The sequence below is a fragment of the Marmota flaviventris genome, chromosome 1, assembly GCF_047511675.1.
Source record: "Marmota flaviventris isolate mMarFla1 chromosome 1, mMarFla1.hap1, whole genome shotgun sequence".
Lineage (NCBI taxonomy): Eukaryota > Metazoa > Chordata > Mammalia > Rodentia > Sciuridae > Marmota > Marmota flaviventris.
In genome coordinates this window covers 19,903,121-19,923,920 of record NC_092498.1, presented here as the reverse complement: position 1 = coordinate 19,923,920, position 20,800 = coordinate 19,903,121, and the positions used below count along the sequence as shown (strand labels likewise).

At 44.7% G+C, this 20,800-nt stretch overlaps 1 protein-coding gene across 1 annotated transcript; it reads right to left on the bottom strand.

The window, feature by feature from the left end:
• Positions 1–4,544: 4,544 nt before the first annotated feature.
• Akr1b1 (aldo-keto reductase family 1 member B) lies at positions 4,545–19,947 on the bottom strand. Its single transcript, XM_027950126.2, has 10 exons — positions 19,818–19,947; positions 13,179–13,346; positions 12,413–12,529; positions 11,698–11,775; positions 11,271–11,393; positions 10,674–10,780; positions 10,283–10,364; positions 9,631–9,714; positions 7,068–7,150; positions 4,545–4,940 (listed from the first exon to the last, which is right to left on the bottom strand). The coding sequence occupies exons 1-10, from the start codon at positions 19,881–19,883 to the stop codon at positions 4,898–4,900; spliced, it is 951 nt and encodes a 316-aa protein (XP_027805927.1). The 5' UTR covers positions 19,884–19,947; the 3' UTR covers positions 4,545–4,897.
• Between the last annotated feature and the right edge of the window lie 853 nt (positions 19,948–20,800).

Below are 20,800 nucleotides of genomic sequence, written 5' to 3'. Positions count from 1 at the left end.
ATTTTATCAACACAAAGGATATAGTGTGTTGAAAAATCATTGAGAAAGTCCATGCAAACTATGTACAGAGATTTTCCAGTCCTTGTCTTACTTATCTGTGTGATCTGATAAAATGTCGTTTCATTTTTTTTTCAATTATTATAAACAGTTCTACTCTGGTTACAGTGTTGTTTGGGTAGAACCCCAACTGTTTCACAAATGCATGTTATGTCAGCAACTATACAAGGGCAAAGCTTCTCAAAGATGGAGCAGCACCAACTTATCTTCCACCAACTTGGCCCCTTGGAAGGTTGCTTCACTCCTCATGGCAAGTTCACCTACATCCCAAGGCTGGAATGGAACCTGCCCAGGAAGGTGTAGAAATTTGGTTCCACAAAGAAAAGTGGAACTTCATTGGCAAAGCAGCACCATCTTGATCCACAGACCCTCCCAGATCCATCTGCTCCCTTGGATGAATTGTTAGTGGAATAGAGCTGACCCCACGAGCTCAGTCTGCTGCTCCTCACAGCCCACTTCCCAGCCTCAACAAGCAATGGGCTTCCACCTGAGCCTGAGCCACCAACTGCAGAAAATTCTCCTGCTGGAGTTTCAAAAATGCAGACCCAGCTGTTCTTCCTCCCGTTGTGTTGGGCCTCCTCCCCACTACAGGCAAGGCTCCTTCACAGGGACAGTCCTTAGACTGGAAGTTTCTGCAGGAAAGCACAAAGGGAAGGTTATGCCAGCTTGCCTTTTCTCTCACTCCTGGGTGGAATTCCAGATTGTCCCACTGAAAGAAAAGTGACCACAACACTCAGAGCGACCAAGAGAGCTTTATTGCAGCAGTGCAACAGAGGAGAAAAGAAAGAGAGAGAGCAAGAGAGAGAGCAAGAGAGACAGAGAGAGCAAGAGAGAGAGGCCCAGCAGGAGGGAGTTTTTATAGCCCAAATCTAATGGGGTCTCTGGGTCTGCAAGCTGCCTTGTTGGCAACAAGGGGGTTAAGTGTTCGGCCTTGAGCGGCAGGCTGAGTGTTCAGCCTTGAGCAGGGAGGCAAAGCGCTCAGCCTTTAGCGGGGGCTTGGGCGTTTGGGCTTGAAGCAAACAGGTGATAAAGAACCAGACAGAGGGTTTGAGTGGCCAGGTCATCCTGCAGCTAACTTTGTTTGGCAAGCCCTGCAGGCAGCTTACTCAGCCTGTCCTGCACCTAACACTCACCACATCTTAAGCAGGGATCTAGAAGGCAGGTAAATTGATTTAAAAACTACTAGCACTAGGGATGTATCTCAGTAATAGAGCACTTACATAGCATGTACAAGGCCCTGGGTTTGATCCCCAGCTCTAAAATAAACAAATAAATAAAACACCATCTCTTACTGGTGACTGCCTCAAAATTTTCCAAAGTATCTTAAGGCCAACTCTTCACCTAGAGAAATAGGGGCTGGGATTAGTCAGTTGATTTGGTGTATCTGTTAAGAGTCTGCTCTTTATTATCAGGAAGTAAACTAGACTTGCAGTTTAACTTCGATAAGATGGGATGTGCCTACTCTAGCAGGTGAAATGAACACTGTGAGGGACAGACACCAGGAAAGGGGCTCAAGCCAAAGGCCACCAGGTAGAAAGGGCAGCCTACACAGGTGGGATTCTAGATCCCTCACATGACCTAGTCCCAGCTGCTCAGGGGTTTGGTGATTTCCTTCGTCCCAGCAACCACTACTGGCCAATTAATTATATTTTGGGGGCACATTTTAAACACCAATAACCTGCTGGGTATGGTGGCACACCCATAATCCCAGGGGCTTAGGAGGCGGAGGCAAGAGGTTCAAGGCCTGCCTCAGTAATTTAACAAGACGTCAGCAACTTAGAGAACTTATCATTCTATCTCATTATTTTAAAAAAGGAAAAGTGTGTGTTTGTGTGTGGCATGGGGAGCACTGGGGTAAAATGCCCCGGGTTCAACGCTCAGTACAAAACACAAAACAAAAATCAATATCAATAACCTACAAAACAGTTAATGTGAGTTGTTAGAGGAAATGTGTAATCACCCAATCAACAGTCACTAACAAAACAACCTGACTTTATGAAATTTCAGGTTAACACTGTATCCCACAGCGGCGGGCAGCAGAGGTGGCAGAGGTGGCACGAGAGGTTCCTAATAAAGATGCTAAGAAAGAATGTAAGACGGGAAAATAATTAAATATTTTTACTGTGTTGTCAATGAATATTCATTTACATATGCGGTGCTGAGAATCAAACCCTGTGTTTCACACATTCCAGGAAGAAGAGAACATGAGAGGAGTCTTTGGAGCCAACAGGAGAATTCAATTGTTGTGAAAAGCAAGGAATCCATGTCCTCTGTTGCTGAGGATCTCCAAGTCACTCACTGGTTTTGCTGAGCCGGTTCTGGGTGCCATCCAGAAATGGAAGAGAATATTTACAAAAGAAAATACATTCTCCAGGAACCATTGACAATAAGGGATATGTTCATTGATTTTTCTGAAGAGGAATGGAAATGCCTGGACCCTTTTCAGCAGACTTTATATGGAGATATGATGTTAGAGATCTATAGAAACCTACTCTTTATTGGTATGACTTCTAATCAAAACCAAGAATTTTCAGGAGAGCAAGAAATAAAATATTTTTGGCAAAACTTGATAAAGCGAAGTGCAGAGTGTTCAGCTGCAATTAAGGATGCTCCTCTGGACAGGGCCTTTTTTTTTTTACTTTTTTTTAGGAAGGCAGGTGAGCGCCCAAGTCCCAGGATCCAGGTCAGCCTTTCAATGCTATTGGAATGTGATGTGATCCAATTGTACATCCATTCAGCCAAGGGGCAATGTATGTGTATCCTAATGGGCTGCATCAGTGTCATAGGGCTCTCATAAGACAATGAATAGATGGAGTTACACAGATATTTATTTGTTCTAATTCTTGAATTTTTATATCAAGGTACTTGCTGGAATGCTTTCCTTTGAGGCCCACTCTTTGAGATGTAGATTGCCATCTTCTGTCTCCATGTTTGCATGACATTTTCCTGGGTTTCTCTGTGTCCTTAGAATGTAGGTTGCTCTAAACATTAAAGCTTCAGATACAATTGATTGTACCTGCTGGCACCATTTGCATATTAAATGAACCAATTAAGGTTACCAATACTTTGAAAAGAATATCCTCATCTAAGAGTCCTCAGTCTTTAAAAAAGAACTATTTTGAGAATAGCTCGGTTATTTTTCAGCCCGTGCCCATTGAATATTATTCTTTGCAACTCATTGTTCCATCCTTCGATGATGTTTAGGTGTCACTGTTATCCCTGAATTGTGTCTAGCTTCTAGCATTGATTTGGCCAGGCCTGTTGTTTACTTGTACAGCTGTGGGCTTTCCCTCTTTTTTTTTTTTTAAATTGAGCTGTGTTTTATATTACTTTCTCTAATGATGAGTCAGTAATCACTGCTTATTTCTCTTTATTCTTTTATCTTATCAGTTTTATTTACTTTTGTCTAATTAGTGGCAATCAGTTTTATTTACTTTTGTCTAATTAGTGGCAATCTATTACAGAATAGTCACTCTGTGATTAGTTAAGCATTATTTTAAAGCGTTCTTGCCTATCTCACATTCAAAATAGTTATAAAATGCTAGACAGGTTTTCTTTATTTGGAGATTTAAGTTGTTAACAAGAATATTTGGTATATATTTTAAAAGTATGTATTTTTAATCTAAAGTTGATATTCTGAATATAAAGGTAAAGGATAATAATTTCCAAAAGAGTCACGAAAGCTTCGATTAAAATATATTTATGCAGCCAAGTGGCTGCACTTATGTAGATTTATGAAGAATTTTTATTTAAGATTTTGTTGTGTTTTGTTGTTCAACGGGGATATTTCTAAGACAATTTGCTGAATAGATTTTAATTAAAATTATGAAAGTAAAAAACAACAACAACAAAAAACACACTGTATCCCATCTCTCTCCTGGGTGAGCAAACACTAGGAAAACAACCAATAGCATTCAGGCCTCCAGAGCCTCGACTCTCGTAATCTTGCTGAGAGTACTCTCCCTAGCAAATCAGATGCCATTTATTTATGTTTTCCTCCCACCTTGTCTAGACCATGGGCTTCAGGAAAGTAGTTTCTCTCAGGTAGAGCTGCTTAATAAACATCTGACTTTGGCTTTCACAAGTAGGAGGATCAAACAACTCATGAAATTAAAAATGAGTGTATGTCCTGGCTTGCCCCCAAAGCTACGGTTCTCACCCGTGGTTGCATGTAAGAATCACCTGAAGTGCTTGAAAACTCTTGATGTCCTTGGCTATAACCCAGACCGAGATTCCAGGGGCAAGGTCCAGACATTACCTGCTTTCAAAGCTCACCAGGTGATACCAGGATGCAGCCACGATGAGACCCACTGCCCTAAAGCTTAACGGCAGAGCATGGGGAAAGGGTTCCCACTGGAAGGAAGCTAAGCCCTCAGTCCTGCTACATGGGTCACTGGCTAGCTCTATGGGTATCCAGGGAATGAAGGTTGGGAGTGGGATAGAGAGTGATTTATTGTTTCAAAAAACAAGAACAAAATGGAACAATATCAAGTTCACAAAAAGACTTTTTATTTGAGGCAGAGAAGTCTGGCTGAAAGGACTACAGTTCCAAGCAGCCAGAACACAATGGTTAGTGGCACTATTTTAAATTTGTAGCTTTTGCTTCTCTTTAGTCAGAAAAGTGTTCTCAGGCTGTACTTTCCCAGATGAGCAAGAAGAAAGGCAAAAGAAGATTAGAAGAGACATCTAATCTACTAAGGCTGCTCTTCACACCCAGCATCAAGCTAGCAACCCACAGTGTTGCCCATTGCCGAGGGAGTCACACTAGCTTGCGCTAGCTTGCATGGAAAAATGAGGCAGGAACAGGTGCAACCTTGTGGAAGAGCAGGCATCCACAGCTTCAAAACTCTGCGTGGAAGGGGTAATCCTTGTGGGTAGCACAGCTGTCAGAAGAAAAGAGAACACATTTGTTTTTCAAGGAAAAGGTATGACTGTGACAAATTGCCAGCATAAGAGGTAGGTGTCTCGTTATGGGCACATATAGAAATCTTGCAGGCAACAAGCCAGTTTTGAGTCTTCGGGTCATGGATCTGCAGCTTGGACAAGTAGCCCAGGCTCCAGTCTCCTCTACCAGACTGTCATCAAGGAGCACACGCATGATAGATCCAGTCCTCCCCACATGCCCAGCACTGGGCCTGGGACATGCAGCATGGCCAGGCCTGATTCCTGCCTCCTAGTAGAAACTTAGTCTAACTGGGAGAACCAAATAAAACTTCATGTCTTAAACAATACAAGGATGAAAAGAGCAAAGAGATAATAATTGAAGTGTGAAAAGGCTGAATGAGACTGACTCTCAAAGGGTTAGTGAGACAGTAATTGCTTGCAGGACATGGAGAGGGAGGACACCTCACTCAGTGGGAGTAAACTGAAGCAGATCCCTGGAGAACTATCTGCTACAGGACACAAGGGGGAGGGACCAGTGTGTTGCCAAGGCTCATAATTCAACTGATGGGGTCAACGGCTTTTACTGGGGAGATGAAATGGCAAGAACATTGAAAAGACTAGCCAGGAAGGGCACACTGAGCTTGGAGCACATAACTCCTATTTACACATTCAAAATCACTCAAGAGCTGGGTACAGTGGTGCACACCTGTAATCCCAGTGACTCAGAAGGCTAGGCAGGAGGTAGCAAGTTCAAAGCCAGCCTCAGCAACTGAGACCCTGCCTAAACAAACAAACAAACAAACAAAAAAACACTCAAGAAATATGACACCATCACCAGCAATACAGGCTTGGTGTGGCAGTATGTGCCAGCAAGAGGTCTGGGACATGGGCAATTAGGAAAAGCTTCCTGGAAAACCTGCGAACATCAGAGCCAGCTCTTCCTCCCCACGCCAACCCTAAACCATGTCCACAACATTCCTAGCACGCAGGATAACCACACAGCTGTTTCTCGAATAGCCCTGGAGGGTGGGAAGAAGGCATCAGGATGTGAAGGGACCACACAGAAAAGCACTGAGGTTTGCCAGCCCTGAGAGAGCTTCAACACAAGGTCAGCACTGGGAGGAAGAAAAGGTTCAAAAAGGATGCAAGTTGGCCAATGCCTCACATTCCCCTCACTCCCACCACTAGATCCAAAAATGATTTTCATGTTGAAAGGTTAAGAGCCATGGACACAAACAGGGACATCAGACAGGGTCTTGGGTGGGGTTCTTATTTAGAACCTGAGGCCTGTGTGACAACAACATGCTAACAAGCATGCTTATGCCTGAATCACAGGAGTTACAGTTGGTGGACACCTGCCTGAGGCAGTGGCTGCAGTCACCATGGTGAGAACTCTGAATTGGAGGGACAGCGCAGAGATTGGGAAAACAAGTTCCCTACCCTGTCTTAGTGAATGTCTAATTTGTGCTTCAGAGAAGTACTAAACGAGACAGAAGGGAAACAGCTCAGATAGGAGTAAAGGCGGTGAGAAGGTAGACTCCTGTCTCCACTGCCAAAAGAGAAGCTGCTTCTTAAAAGCAGAGCATGAGTTTTAAACTTTGTCACTGAAATGGCAGGAAAAGGAAAAAAAAAACCCCAAACCCCACCTTACTGTGCTCTCCTGTACAGTCCAAACCCCATGTCAGAGGGAACATAGGTACCCCTTATATTCACTCATACAGAGAAGGTACAACTGGTTTTCTCAGAGTCATGGGCAGCTTTTTCACATCAGTGCTGGGATAGACTTGAGCCTGACTCCAGGGTCTCTTACTGGGGTCATCAAGAAAGCCACATGCAAATTCACAAAGATTTGCAAACTAAATAAATGCCCAAATATGCATTTTTTCTTTCAGTTGGGTGACAATGTCCTTGGGCAACAGGAGGAGAGCAGATGTCTCTTGGCCAAGGCTTTGTACAGTTTGACTGATACAAGTGTAAACACTTCCTACTGCCTGTGGATAAGAAAGCAAAGTAATGTGCAACAGAAAGAAGGGCTGTGATAAGAAAGCCTGTGGGCCTGCAGGGGTTACCCTGCTGTACAACACAAGGTGGTCTGGGAACTGGTTATCACATGGGAATTCACTTACCTCACCAAGGAACACACCCTCCAGTTCCTGTTGTAGCTGAGTAAGATGGTCATGTCCTCACTGCTCAGTTCAAAGTCAAAGACCTTAAACAAAAATAAATCAACAAATTCTGCAAATAAAAATCAGAGCTGGACCTGATGGCACATGCCTGTTCCAGAGACTTGGAAGACTATGGCAAGAGGATTACAAGTTTATGGCCAGCCTCAGCAACTTAGTGAGGCCCCCTTCAACTCAGTGAGACTCTGTCTAAAAATAAAAAAGAAAAAGGACTTGAGATGTGGTTCAGTGGTTAAGCACCCCTCAGTTCAATTCCCAGTACCAAAAATTAAAATAAAATAAGAATCAAATAATAATGCAGGACACGGATGGGAAGACTTCTATTGTCTTGAGTGGGGAAGGCAGTAAGGTAAATTGAGAGAACAGTTAGTACATTTATTACTCTTCAGAGAAAAGTACATTTTTTTGCTAGATCTGAAATAGTCCTTCTCTTTCAGAACTTCTAAGAAAACTGACACTTTTCATTCTATGTATTTTGTTTCAAAAATACTTTTGCACACTTCTCCTATGAAAAGCACCAGGGGAAGAATATAATAATGGGTAAGATGTGTCCTTGCCTTCATTCACCACGAAGCAGAGAATGGAAGCATCTCAACAGTTGTAATTCAAGGAGTAATTCAGTAATCACACACTATTAAGACACAAAACAAAGCTCTTGGGGAGCTTAGAGACATTAGGAATGGCTTCTAGCTGGGACACTGAAGGACGTGGCCAGAGAGTAGTATTTAAGATGGCCTAAGACGACATGGAAGTTTTGACAGAGTAGACTGTGAAGAAAAGAACCACTTGTGTGAAGAAAACAGACTGCATGGAAGAACTCAGCTTGTGTGGGGTAGGCAGGCAAGCCAATGGGTCCACAGCAGTGCTAGGTGAGACCCAGAAGGGCTGAGACACAGACACAGAAGTGGGGGTAGTTTGCTTAGCTTCTGATGATCACAGAATGTGCAAAACAAGGGTCTGCTATATACTCTGTGATTACAACTATGGAAAAATGTGCAAAGAATACACAGTAAGATGCAAAAATAAAATAATCTGGTTAAAATTTTGAGATTGTCATTTATATATTTTTGTTTTATAATACTTTTAATAAAATGTGAAATGAAGGCTCCATCTCTAGTAGGATATGGCTTTCCCACTGTTTTGTTACTTTATTTTCTGTAGTTAAAACACCATCATAGATGAAGAAAACTACTTCCTCTATAAAACAATAAGCTTATGGGCTAAAAATGGGAGTTCATAACCCACTTGAAGCAAAGTGTGAAAGATGATATATCAAGAACTATGTAATGTTTTGAACAACCAACAATAAAATAAAATAAAATAAAATAAATAAATAAATAAATAAAAATAAAACAATAAGCTCCCCTCCCTCCCAGAGCTCACCCTCCCCCCAGTCTCCTTTGTGATAAGTGGTATGTGTTAAGGCCATAGACTCTAGCCGGCAGGACCAAGCAAAATTAGCGCTTGCTGTGAAATAAGGGCCATCCCGAGCCTGTGTGGAGCCTGCAGGGGGTCTACTGGGGCTGGCTACTGGAGAGCTTCACACCCATGCCTGTACCATGCTCTGAACAAGACCTCAGGTGAGGATGGGGTGCCCCTGGCAGAGCTGCTTGGCTCAGAGAGGAAAGAGGCTCAGTGACCATCATGACCACCCTCTGCTCCCTCCTGGCCCCCTCACCAGTACAAGAGGGAGGTGATGCCAGGCAGCCTGAGCTGCTCTCCAGGGCAATGTGAATGCCCAGACTCCTGGTACTGTGACAGAAACTGTGCTTTGCCCATGATATGGGCTCTTTACAGAATGAGTGTGAGTGGCTGGCAGGGGCCTTTGCAGTTCATGGACTTAGCACAATAACGTTTCCTGAGTTCTTCTTTTTTAAAAATATTTTTTTTAGTTGTAGATGGACACAATAACTTTATTTTTATTTGTTTATTTTTATGTGGTGCTGAGGATCGAACCGGGTGCCTCAAATGTGCAAGGCAAGCGCTCTACCACTGAGCTACAACCCCAGCCCTCCTGAGTTCTTACTATGTTCCCAGCATTGTGTGAAGGGCTTTGTGCATCAGCTTATCTAATATTCACAATGACCCTAAAACTAGGTATTATTTTACAGATGGAAAAACTGAGACACAACACAGTTAAGTAACTTGCTTAAGGTCATACAGCTGATAACTAATGGAGTTCCCGTGCAAACCTAGGCAGTATTGCTTGAGTGACATTTTCTCAGGGCAAACACCAGACGTCCTTGAGGAACTTCAGCAAAGATGTGTATTTGGGTGTCCAGTGTGGGGCTATTGAAGCACAAGACCCAGCACAGGGGACTCCACCAACAGGGGTCATAGTCTTAAATCATGGTTTTCTCACTGTAGCTTACTGAGGTTGGCCCACTGGCCTGAGGTGGGGATCCCACAGATAAGACTATATACAGAGACAGGATGAAGGTCCCTGTAAAGAGACTCTGCCCCTTTCTCTACTAAGGAAAGCCTGGTTGACCAGTTGGGATCTTACCTGAAAGTTCTCCGCAATCCGTGCAGGTGTCACAGACTTGGGGATCACCACCAATTTCCTCTGCATGGGGAATCGGATCAGCACCTGTGGAGTCAGAGGTGCTGACTGTATACATGTGCCAGGCACTCTGCATCATCATCTCCCCTGATCGTACATACACAACCCAAAACAGACACGTCTGCTGGAATTGCACAGGTGAGAAGAGGGGTTCAAAGATGTCCACATCACACCTGATGCACAGGGGTTGCATTCAGATGCAGATCTGACCTGAGTCCTTCTTTTAATGTCTCCAGGTACAATAGGAGGCCACAGGGGGACAACTTATTGCCTAGGAATGCACACTATGCATGGTTGGTAGTCAGAGCTCTCTCATCTACAGAGACAAGCTTCCACGAAAATTAGTAAAAGAACTATGCTGATCCTGGAGCAGTTTACAAAGATAGTGGCGGTGGTACTATTATTCCAAGATAGCATGGCAGCCTCTTCTGATGTCCCAATCTGCCTCAGGGCTCTCCCTACTCACACTCCAGGATCCTAAACCACACTTTCAGGGAGGGCTTGATGCTTAGTCCCCTCTCTTGCCTGGCTAACAGTACCACCTAGAAAGTAGGGAGTTCTGAGGACATTCAGGAGTGTCTGGAAATGACTATACCTGGGCTGTCGTTTTATTGTACTTGTCTGCAATCGCCTTGATCCTGGGATCCTCCAGGAGGGAAGGGTCCTCAGGTTTGGCCCTGGAGCAGAAAGATGGTTCAGGTCAACAACCATCAATCACTGCTATTTGAGGCAGCCGGTGACTCTGACCCTAACCCTCCTATAGAGCTCAGGGAGAGCGGCCAGGAGTCTCCTGGTCTGAAGCTGAGTCATGGATCATGAACCCTTTGGGAAAAGTGCAATCACCTTGCTGCTGAAATTCTAACCTCCCAGGAAACCTGAGGCTGTGGCTGCTCATCATTCCAGAAGCATTTTCCTTGATGTTCAATTTTTCTTTCTAGTCTAACTTCCACCAAGTGAAAGAAAACATGACCTCATAGAAAACTCACCAGGGCCTGTCGGGAGAGCCAAGGGGGCTGTAGGCAGTCACCACAATGCCTTTGGAATGGCAGTACTGGATCAACTTCTCCTGAGTTAGGTATGGGTGGCACTCAATCTGCAAATGCAAATAGGAGAGATGACATGATACTACGGACATAAGATGAGGTGAGGCAAAGTTTCTCCTGCTAACTCATTTCCTTTGCCTCACAGAAAATGTCCTACTTTCCAGAGGAGCCATAACAACTTTCTATACTTCCCATCTAGTGTCTGTGACATTAAGAACAGTAATCTTGTTACCATGTTCCAAGGCCATAGGCCCTGAGGGCTTTCTCTGGCCTTAGCCATTTATCAACTGTCACAGGTCTGAGGCTCTCGCCGGCTATGCATTGCTCACGTGTCAGATCCACATCATCATGGGCATCAAACCCTTTCCCACAAACTTCACTCCCAGATGTGCTTATCTTGATAAATCAGAACTCAGGGCTCTGCCAATACCCAGGATCTGTCTCTTAGCCACTTCCTGGGTGATGCAGACCAGAAGTAACTGCCAGGATCAATAGTCAAACAGGATGCCATCCATACCATCTTCCCTAGTGGAAGTCTACCTGGTTAACTGCTGGCTTATATTTCAAGCCAGGTTTGTTTAAGAGCCTCTCGATCTGAAGATGATTAAAGTTGGAGATGCCAATTGCTTTCACCAGCCCTTCATCTACCAGCTCTTCCATGACCTAGAGAGAAAAAGAGTATGTTTAGTGCTGAAACAAACACAAAAAAGACTAGGATCAGAAGCAACTTTTGTACCAGGCAGTTTAACAGATCCTACTCTCACTATTCAGTGTCAGTTAATTTCATCTTTTATAAATGAAGAGACAGCAAGATGAAAGCCAGCCTGGCTTTTGTGGGATAGGAATAAACATGGTGATAAAATAACAAATGCAACATAAATAATGACAGAGCAGGTACTCACACTTGCCATACACAAGGACAGGAAACCTGCAATGAAGGATAAAGTTCCACTGGGGACCATCTTACCGTCCAGGTGTCCACAAAATCAGTGTCACTGGGAATCACGCTGCCTGCTGCATCCAATGGAAAATACTCTTCACCATGCTGTCATTACAATTGAAAACAGACACACAAAACTATCAATTATAGCCCTTCATAGACCTGCTAGGAAGCTATGTATAGGAAAATTATTCTAATTGTCTAAGTTGTGGAAGATGGTAAGAGGCACATTTGGTAGCCAGTGTAAAAAGGAAACAGGCAGATGACCCCTAATGGCTCCAGGTACTACTTCTACCAAACAAGTTGTAGCTAAGTCTGTCAGAAGGAGATCCAGACAACCCTCAGTCACTGAGACCCAGCTAGTCCTGGCTAGTTCACTGGCCTATAAAATTGTCACCATGCCCAGCCTTACTGGCTGATTATAAAATAATGAAGGGTAAAAGTCATAACTATAACTAGTGGAGTTCTAGTGCAAACCCTTTAGATCTTCTAAATTACCATGCAATAAAACAGCTACAGGGTAAAACTCACATGCTTTCAACCTGGCTGACCAAGTAGAAAACCAAACCAGGGGCTAGAAAGAAGGTAAAAGAAGTAATATACTGCTGCTGGTGTGCAAGCCACACCTTAAACAGCAGGGACAGGGAGAGTCTAGCACACACAGTGTGCTAATAAAGGAGATCAAAACAGGTCACAGGTTGCACTGAGCCACAGGATTCAGTCTAAGCTTCATGTGCCATACCTTAAAGCCCGTTGGCCAGTGAATCAGGTAGAGGTCCAGGTAGTCCAGCTGCAGGTCACTAAGGGTCTTCTGGAAGGCTCCTTTCACCAGGCTTTTGTCATGGAACGTGCACCACAGCTGAAGCCAGCGAGAGACATCTTACCACCGCCATGCATAAGGCTATTTCCTGGCCAGAAGCCAGATAGCTCCAAGAAGGCTCACACTCCTCTCCCACAACCCAGCCAGTTCAACACAGGAGTGGTTTGAGGGAGTTTCCAGTTCACACATCTTTCCCAAGGAAGGTAGGATGTCCAGGTCAAGGAAACCTCACAAGGACCAAACAGAAAGCATAAAATAGGACAAGCCAGCCAGCCAGCCCTAAATACTAAAGATGAGTTCTCAGGGCTGTTGTCCACCCTGGGTCCTTTGTACACCCATAACCTCCAGGTCAAAAACACAGGCCAGCAGTGGAGAGCTAATCTGCAGAGGGGAGGCAAGTTCCATCCTTGAAGGTTAACTCCCTGAAAAAGGACAGCCAAACCACAACCTCAACCTCATTAACATGGAGCTCTCACCCATCAGTCTGGGGGAATGACCATCCAACAGAAAGGGGCAGGCAAGCTATGGGGCCCTCTGTGGGCATGAGTAACCAGACCTGAAAACAGACCTGGAAAAATCGCCTGCCCTGGGGTTTATGGTCATTGTATAAAGAGTATGGCTCTGGCTCCTAAGCTGAGCCACCATGTGTAAGTGAAGGAGAGCCTCCAAGCATCCAACAGAACAGTACCTTGCTGACGATGAAGAGATCTTGGCGCTTCACCACCTGCTCCTTTAGCTTCTCCTGAAGGGCCACGCCCACCTCCTTCTCATTCTGGTACACTTGAGCACAGTCGATATGGCGGTACCCAAGATCAATCGCTACCTTCACAGCCTCAGTCACCTGGCCTGGAGATGACTGAAAGGAAAAGGAACATAAACCAGGGGTTTAAAAACAAAACACAATACAGAGTTTGCATAAAGCCAAGGAAGCAGTGCAGTGTGCTGGTCTTGGAGGACGGTCCTGGTTTGAGGTTTGACCCAGGCTAGCTAGGGTATGCTTATTTAAAAAAAAAAAAAAAAAATTAAGACGTTGATTTACCTTTAATTTATTCATTTATTTACATATGATGCTGAGAATCCAACCCGGTGCCTCACACATGCTAGGCAAGCGCTCTCTACCACTGAGGCACAACCCCGGTGCTCCCTAGGGTATGCTTCTTAAGCAGGGTTCTGCACTGGCAGTCCCTGACATGGGGAGCCAAGGTGATATGCCATTTTCCATAACCTGACAGCCACTCACCAGCTCCATAGACCACTTTTAAAAGATGTGAAGTCATCTCATTTCCTGCTTCTTCACATTCACTGACCAAACACTGCATTAAAAAATCCCTCACGGGGCTGGGGATGTGGCTCAAGCGGTAGCGCGTTCGCCTGGCATGCACGGGGCGCTGGGTTCGATCCTCTGCACCTCATAAAATGAAGATGTTGTGTCCACCGAAAACTAAAAAATAAATATTAAAAAATTCTCTCTTCAAAAAAAAAAAAAAAATCCCTCACTTCCTGAGCCCTAAATAATATAACTATTTCCTTCAAACAGCTCAAAATGCTTACAACATCTGCACTATGTACCTTAATTCCCATTTGTTCCTGATTTCAACCAGAAAATGCCTGCCCTTTGCTTTATCCATTCACACACGGATTCAGATATTGACAATCACTCAATTTTAAGCAGAACTGGGAAATTACCACCAGTCAAGGATGCTACTGATGCTGATTCAAAAGCCTGTAAGTCAATTCGCTATGTATGAGAACCTGCTTTAAAAAGGTGGAGACAGCTCTCTTCTGGGGACAGTGAATAGAGGCACTTAGAATGGTCCAGTGTTTGACATACCATCAATAGGCTTTTTTACAACACAGCCTCTAACAAAACTCGGCTGGTCTGCACCCCTGGTAATAAAGAAAGGGTTTGCTTTTATAACAAAAAGGTCCAGAAAGCACCAAAATCTGGATGTGGTATGTGTGACCCAAAGTTCTTATGAGATTGCTTAAAATGAAAAAAAACACATGTCAACAAGGACTATGGTGGTTCCACGTGTGCTAAACATGCCTTCCCTATTGAGAAACAGAAACTATCATAAAAGTGTTGAAAGTGCAAGCATAGTCAGGAAGCTACATTTAAAAAATGAAGCTTGAGCTAGGCTCAGTGGTGCATACCTGTAATCCCAGCAGCTCGGGAGGCTGAGGCAGGAGGATGGTGAGTTCAAAACCAGCCTCAGCAACTTAGGGAGGCCCTGAACAACTTACCAAGACCCTGTCTTAAAGACAATGATGACAGATGGGGAGGTGTCCCCTCAGAGGTATTGCTAGATAGAAACATCCTGAAGGGGAAGGGAGATGGAACCATGGATGATCACCATTTGCTGGGGTCAGCAATGCAAAACCTCCGAGCAGTAAACAGGAAGCCTGGCTAAGGAGGAGGAGTGCCTGCATAGCCACTGAGCTTCACTAGCACCCAGAGTGCAGAGACACCTACCCCATATCTCCTCACCACTCCTGCTTAGATCAGAGAGCTGAACAAGAAAAATGTGTGCAACGAACTGTTGAATGAACGGGGCACATTCCTTTGGAGAGCTGGGTAGAAACAAATGGAAAGACAAACTCCAGGGCCATCAGGAGTTGCCGACATTTGCTGTTTTGACAGGAGCTCTAGTGAACAGCCTGGGGGAAGAATGCAGACCAGCAGAACAGGTCCACTATCAGAGCCTGTTAATAGTGATCCCCACTACCCACAAACTACTACCAAGGGAAGGGACTGGCATGGGGGGGGCAGCAAAACTAACCTCAGGTGTGAATTAAGAGAAAACTTCAGATTAACTGGCAATCTCCTGTTTCCCAGGAGAACCACATACCTGCAGTCTTCCCCACCCTTTGTGGTTAAAGAAACAATAAAGGGAAGAAAATCTCAGCATATCCAGAATACTTTACCATGTGCTTTCTGTGGCATCCAATCCCATACACAGGATGAATGAAGTGGGTAGTGAGGGCAGAGCAGAGAACACCCCTTCGCAAGAAAGGGGACTTGGTGAGTTGGGGCTACCATCTGCCTGGCATATCCTGAACTTTCTTTAGGCTTTAGGACACCCTGATTGATTCTTCTAAGGAACTGCTTCTGCATGCCACGTAGTGGGGCTACCTAGCACCTTGCAACCCCCAACCCTGGACAGAAGGGTGGGCACATGGCACAGGCCCAACCTAGCCACACACCATCTGCCACAGCAACTGTTACAGGGGCATGACCAAAGCCAGGCCATGAGATACTCTCTGTGGATTTGGGATGAATTGCTAAGACAAGCTCTTGTTCTGCTGGAGTGACTTGCTAGAAAATGTGCACTTGCAGCTGCTGGAGAAATGAAGCTGAGAAACCAAAGCCTTGGTGACATCATTTATAACCCAAATCCCCAACACCTGAAGCCAGCAACTGTTATTTGGGAGGTCAAAGATTTCCCACCCCAAACATGTATCTTTTTTGTTTTGAGCTTAAGATCAAATTAGTTTTTCTGTTCTTTGGAACCAAAAACTAGGATTATCAAGGATGCCAGACAATTGACACAAACTGGAAAAAAAAAAAAGGTAAGTCTGTGTGATATTTTTATAGAAAGACAAGGACAGGGGGGAAAAAAAAGACAAGAACAGGAGAGAGAAGACTGAGAGATCAGAAAGGAGCTACTGCTTCCTGACCCTTCACCAGACAGGGCAGTTTTGAATAAACAAGGCTTAAAATCTGCCACCCTCACAAGACTCTGACAAAATAAGCATCAGGGAAAATCCAGAGAATGATTACAATGTGCCACCTTTCATGTACTACCCACAGTCAACAGAAAATGCAACTTTCATTGTTTGATACAGAAAAACCAACCTCACTTGAACTTTATGGTCCAAATTCATTTTACAGCTTAATAATGTGAACGTTCCACTGATTTATCACAATGAAAACACAATCAATCTGGCCAGTATTTTACGTCAAAGTTCATAACCATGTTTAACATCACAAAGACAACTGAGACTCATTTCCTCTCATTCTGGTATAATAACTCTGTTCTGAATTTTAAAACACTGGTATCTCGAACTTGGGTAAGATGTAGATGTGCCAGCACTGGCCCTGCAGGAACAGGACTAACTGAAATACATGTAGTTCAGTGGCAAAGCACTTGGGTTCAATTCCCAGTATTACAAAAACAATTTAATTAAGAATCTTTGATTTTGAAGACAGATAGAGGCCTGCAGAGAGCCTGGCAGGTAAAAAGTAAACTGAGCTCCCATGTCAACTCCAACGCCCATAGTACAGCTCCCTACCCCAGGATCTTGGGCCATCATCACAAGCTTGCCCCACTTGGGGAAAATGGCATGAGATCTTCTTTGGCACACTTTCTTCTACCTCATGCATTCTTTTTTTTTTTTTGGTACCAGGGACTGCACCCAGGGGCACTTAAGCACTGAGCCACATCAGGGTCTCGCTGAGTAGGGCCTTGCTAAATTGCTGGCTTTGAACTCGTGATCTTCCTGTATCAGTCTCCCCAGCCAATGGGATTATAGGCATGTGCCAACAAGTCCAGCTACCTCATGCATTCTTGAAGGGAGTTCTATTGCCCCCAGAGACACCAAAATTGGTTTGGAAAAGCCAAAATAATAACAATAATAGCAACATAGCTTATAGGATGGCTTGTGACTTCCCCCTCAAAAAAAAAAAAAAAAAAAACAGATATATAGTATTATCTGTGATATCAAAATTTTATTGGGGGGCAAGTAAGGAAAAAAATGTCTCAAACAGCTCCTAAGTAGAAAGGATAGGGAGTAATAATGAGAAAAGATTGAGAACACAGTTGTACCTCTACTCCTAGGAGCATTCCTTCCTATCCTATGTGTGGAAGTTATGACCACATCCTACCAACAATTTCCAACTAGGTAAAAAACATCAGTAATAGGACACTGGCCTACGTCAGAGGTCAGCTCTGTCTTAATTCCTGGTAATACAATACCACGGGTTGCTTACTGTCCCACAAGGAACGTAAGACGGCCAGAAAGAAAGCACATCTACCCCCTCATCGGGTCTGGGGCAGTGAAGGTCCCCCCATGTGAAGAGAAGCAAGTTTGAGGACCTTTAATGGAATGGTAGACCAGAGCCTTCTAGAGCCCTGTTGTCAGTCTGCAGGGTACAACACAGCCACCGACATGGAAAGTTCCAATAGAATACCAACTGCATCCACATGTAGTCTCCTCCAGTTCACTATGACAAGCAAATAACCACATCTTTTGTCAACCATCTGTGAAGGAATATGTATACATGCAGGGAAAACATATTATGTCATTAAAATGTTTTTTTTTTTTGAGAAAGGAAATCTATTCTGAGCCCACACATAGCCATTTATTTCACTTCCACACCCCAACCCCCCACCCTGTCCCCCCATCCATACAATTCTACACCAACTTCATCTCATTCCCAGAAATACAAGTGAGCATTTTCACTACATAGCCATCTCTGAGTGATTTTACTTCTTCATAATCCAATACACATCTTTTGGAAACCTACTACGAGCACTTTGAGAAGTGCTAGAAACACCAGTGGATAAGGCAGACACTATCCTAGTTCTCAGCCATAACGAATGATCTAAATAGATTTTGTAATGTTATTCAAACAAATACACAGCTTTTCAGGGCTGTTACATACTTAAGTAGTTGATCCGAAGTCCTCTTTAATAAATTCCAGTCCTTATTTGTCCTTGAGTAATACTGATTTTCAAATGATGGGTCATGAAATCAATTTCTAAAGTTATGATCATAGGTTTTCAAAGAAAATGAATAGAAAAATATCAGAATGCACCCCACAAAGTAAGTTAAGTACTATTTGTGAAACTTTCACTGCAGTAGCACATGTACATCCTGTGCATCACAATACAGCTGTTTGCTGCAGCCAAGAAAGAAGCATCTTTCACATTCATCCCAACAGATGGCATTTAACTTGGTATCATGATTATAATCCAATTATCCCCTCAGAGTCAGCACTGGACTTTTGGAAAGAAACACAAATTATATACACTGATCATTTTGGCTAAGAAACACTTTCTGTGGGAGGCAAATTCTATGACGCGTTTCTATTCACCTGCAGGCGAAGGTAACCCCACTAATGTCCTTTTTCAAACTCTCTGCACTCAATCTTTCCTAGTTTGTTTACTTTCCTTGACTGTTGAGTAAATATTTAATGCCCAGGCCCATATTCAAGACTCCTTTAAAACCCTTTAAAACAGCAGTGGAATGTAATATGCAAAACTCTGAAGCTATCTTACAAGTGGCTTTAAAATACTGAATTTTGCCTCAGCACCCATGATACCATCTTTCTCTGTTTTTACTTACCACGTTTAAAAAAAAAAAAAATCGGGGGGGGTGGGGTGGGGTGGGGTGGTATTTGTTTTGCTACCAGGGATTGAACTCAGGGATGCTTTACCACTGAGCCCTTTTTATTTTTATTTCCAGCCAGGGTGTCACTAAGCTGCTTAGGGCCTTGCTAAGTTGCAGAGACTGGCCTTGAACTTGCGATCCGCCTGCCTCAACCTCCCAAATCGCTGGGATTACAGGCGCCCAGCTCTATAATTTTTAAAACTACTGTTTTCATGCCACATTATCGTTTTTTCCAAGTCCTATTAGATTTCATGCCCTATAGTCATTTTCGTCCGCCAGCGCGGTGCTGAGTTTCCTGGAGAGCATCGGCCCGGTGCCCGCTGGGTCCTCGATGGGCGGCCACGGCAGTGGGGAGCCCAGATTGTCCGCCGAGCCCCGCCGCCCGAGTCCTCCCCGAGTCCTCCCGAGGCGAGAGGCGGCGCGGGCTGAACTCGCAGCGCTGCGCCTTCAGGGACCGCGACAGGCTCGCATCACTTAATTTCATTATCTGCGGTCTGGGGCTGGTCTCCCGCGGCTTATCCCCGAGAGGGTCCTCCTGGGTCACAGGGAAGCGGGTCGGGAACTCGGCTCGTGAGGCACACCGGGCCGGGGGGAGCGCGGTGGAACTCGGCTTCCTCTTTCGCTCTCCGCTCCCAACGTCCCCCCCGGGAAGCCCCCTCGCCTCGGACCCTGGTAATGGGCTTCCAGGCGCGGCGCCCGCTCAGCCAGGAGAGCCGCCCACCCCGAGTCGCCGGCGGCCTCGGCATGCGGCTCCCCAGCTCCACCCAAACCCCGAACGCAGGACCCCGGGCCCGCCTAGCCGCGCCGCCCGGGCCCCGCCAATCCCAATCTGGTACCTCAAGCCGGGCGTCCCCGGCGCAAGCGCTCAGAGTCCTGCCTCGTCCCCGCGGAGCACAAAGCGAGCGGCGAGGACCGCGCTACCCAGAGCACTTACCTTCCAGGTGCCCAGCCCCAGGAGGGGCATCTTGGCGCCGTTATTGAGCTCGACGTGGCTAACCATTGCTGCAGCGCTTTAGAGACCTCAGCCCTTAACCGTGCGGCAGTGGTGCGGATGCGCGTCTTTAAATAGGCCTTGTGTTCTGCAGAAAGGGCGCCTGCAATTGGTCCGTGGCCGCACGAAAGCGCCTTCTGATTGGTCGCTTCTGAAGGTCGGACGGTTGCTGCTCTCGCTAGGTCCTAGAGAAAAGGAATTCTTTCTCCACCGCTCGCTGACGCCCCACGTGGCAAAAGAGTCCTCTCCAAGTGCTGTGGGAAATAAGCCAACTAAAGTAACAGGCATCCTATAAATAGACTGGAAAGAAGTTTTGGTTTAAGAGCCCAAGTGAAGGTTTAGGAGCCCAATATCAGTGTGATGCATTTTGGAAATTTGAAAAATGGTTGATCCTTAATTTGTACCACTACGGTGTAGTTTAGCATACTTTATTCTTAAACGAAGATGCATATCAGAGAAATGGCTTGTAGTCATTATTTTGCAGAATACCTCATGAAATTTGCCTAGCCTGTGAGTAGCCTACTAGAGACATCTTTGCAACTCACTTGAGGTACTGCATTCGGTACACATTGGATGTGGTTCAGCAATCTTGCTAGCAAAGCCAGCAACACTTGAAGTTGGGAAATCTTGATAAGCTTCATCCAGAACACACAGAAGACTTGTAATATGACTCCCCATTCAGACTCAGTAAGACTAATTCCATTCAGTCTTTGAAAAGTAAGACTATTGAAGGGGCAAGTTCCAATACTTGGCCAAACTCTAGAAGAAAAGGCAGAAACCCACAGAAGAAAAAGTTAACTATAGTATTGTGGCTTCAAGTATTCCAAATTAGGAGGCACTAAATAATATATTAATGAGCTCAATATGTCAGGTAGAAAAACATTATTTTCCCAAGATAATCAAAGGAAAGTTGCCCCAAGCATCTT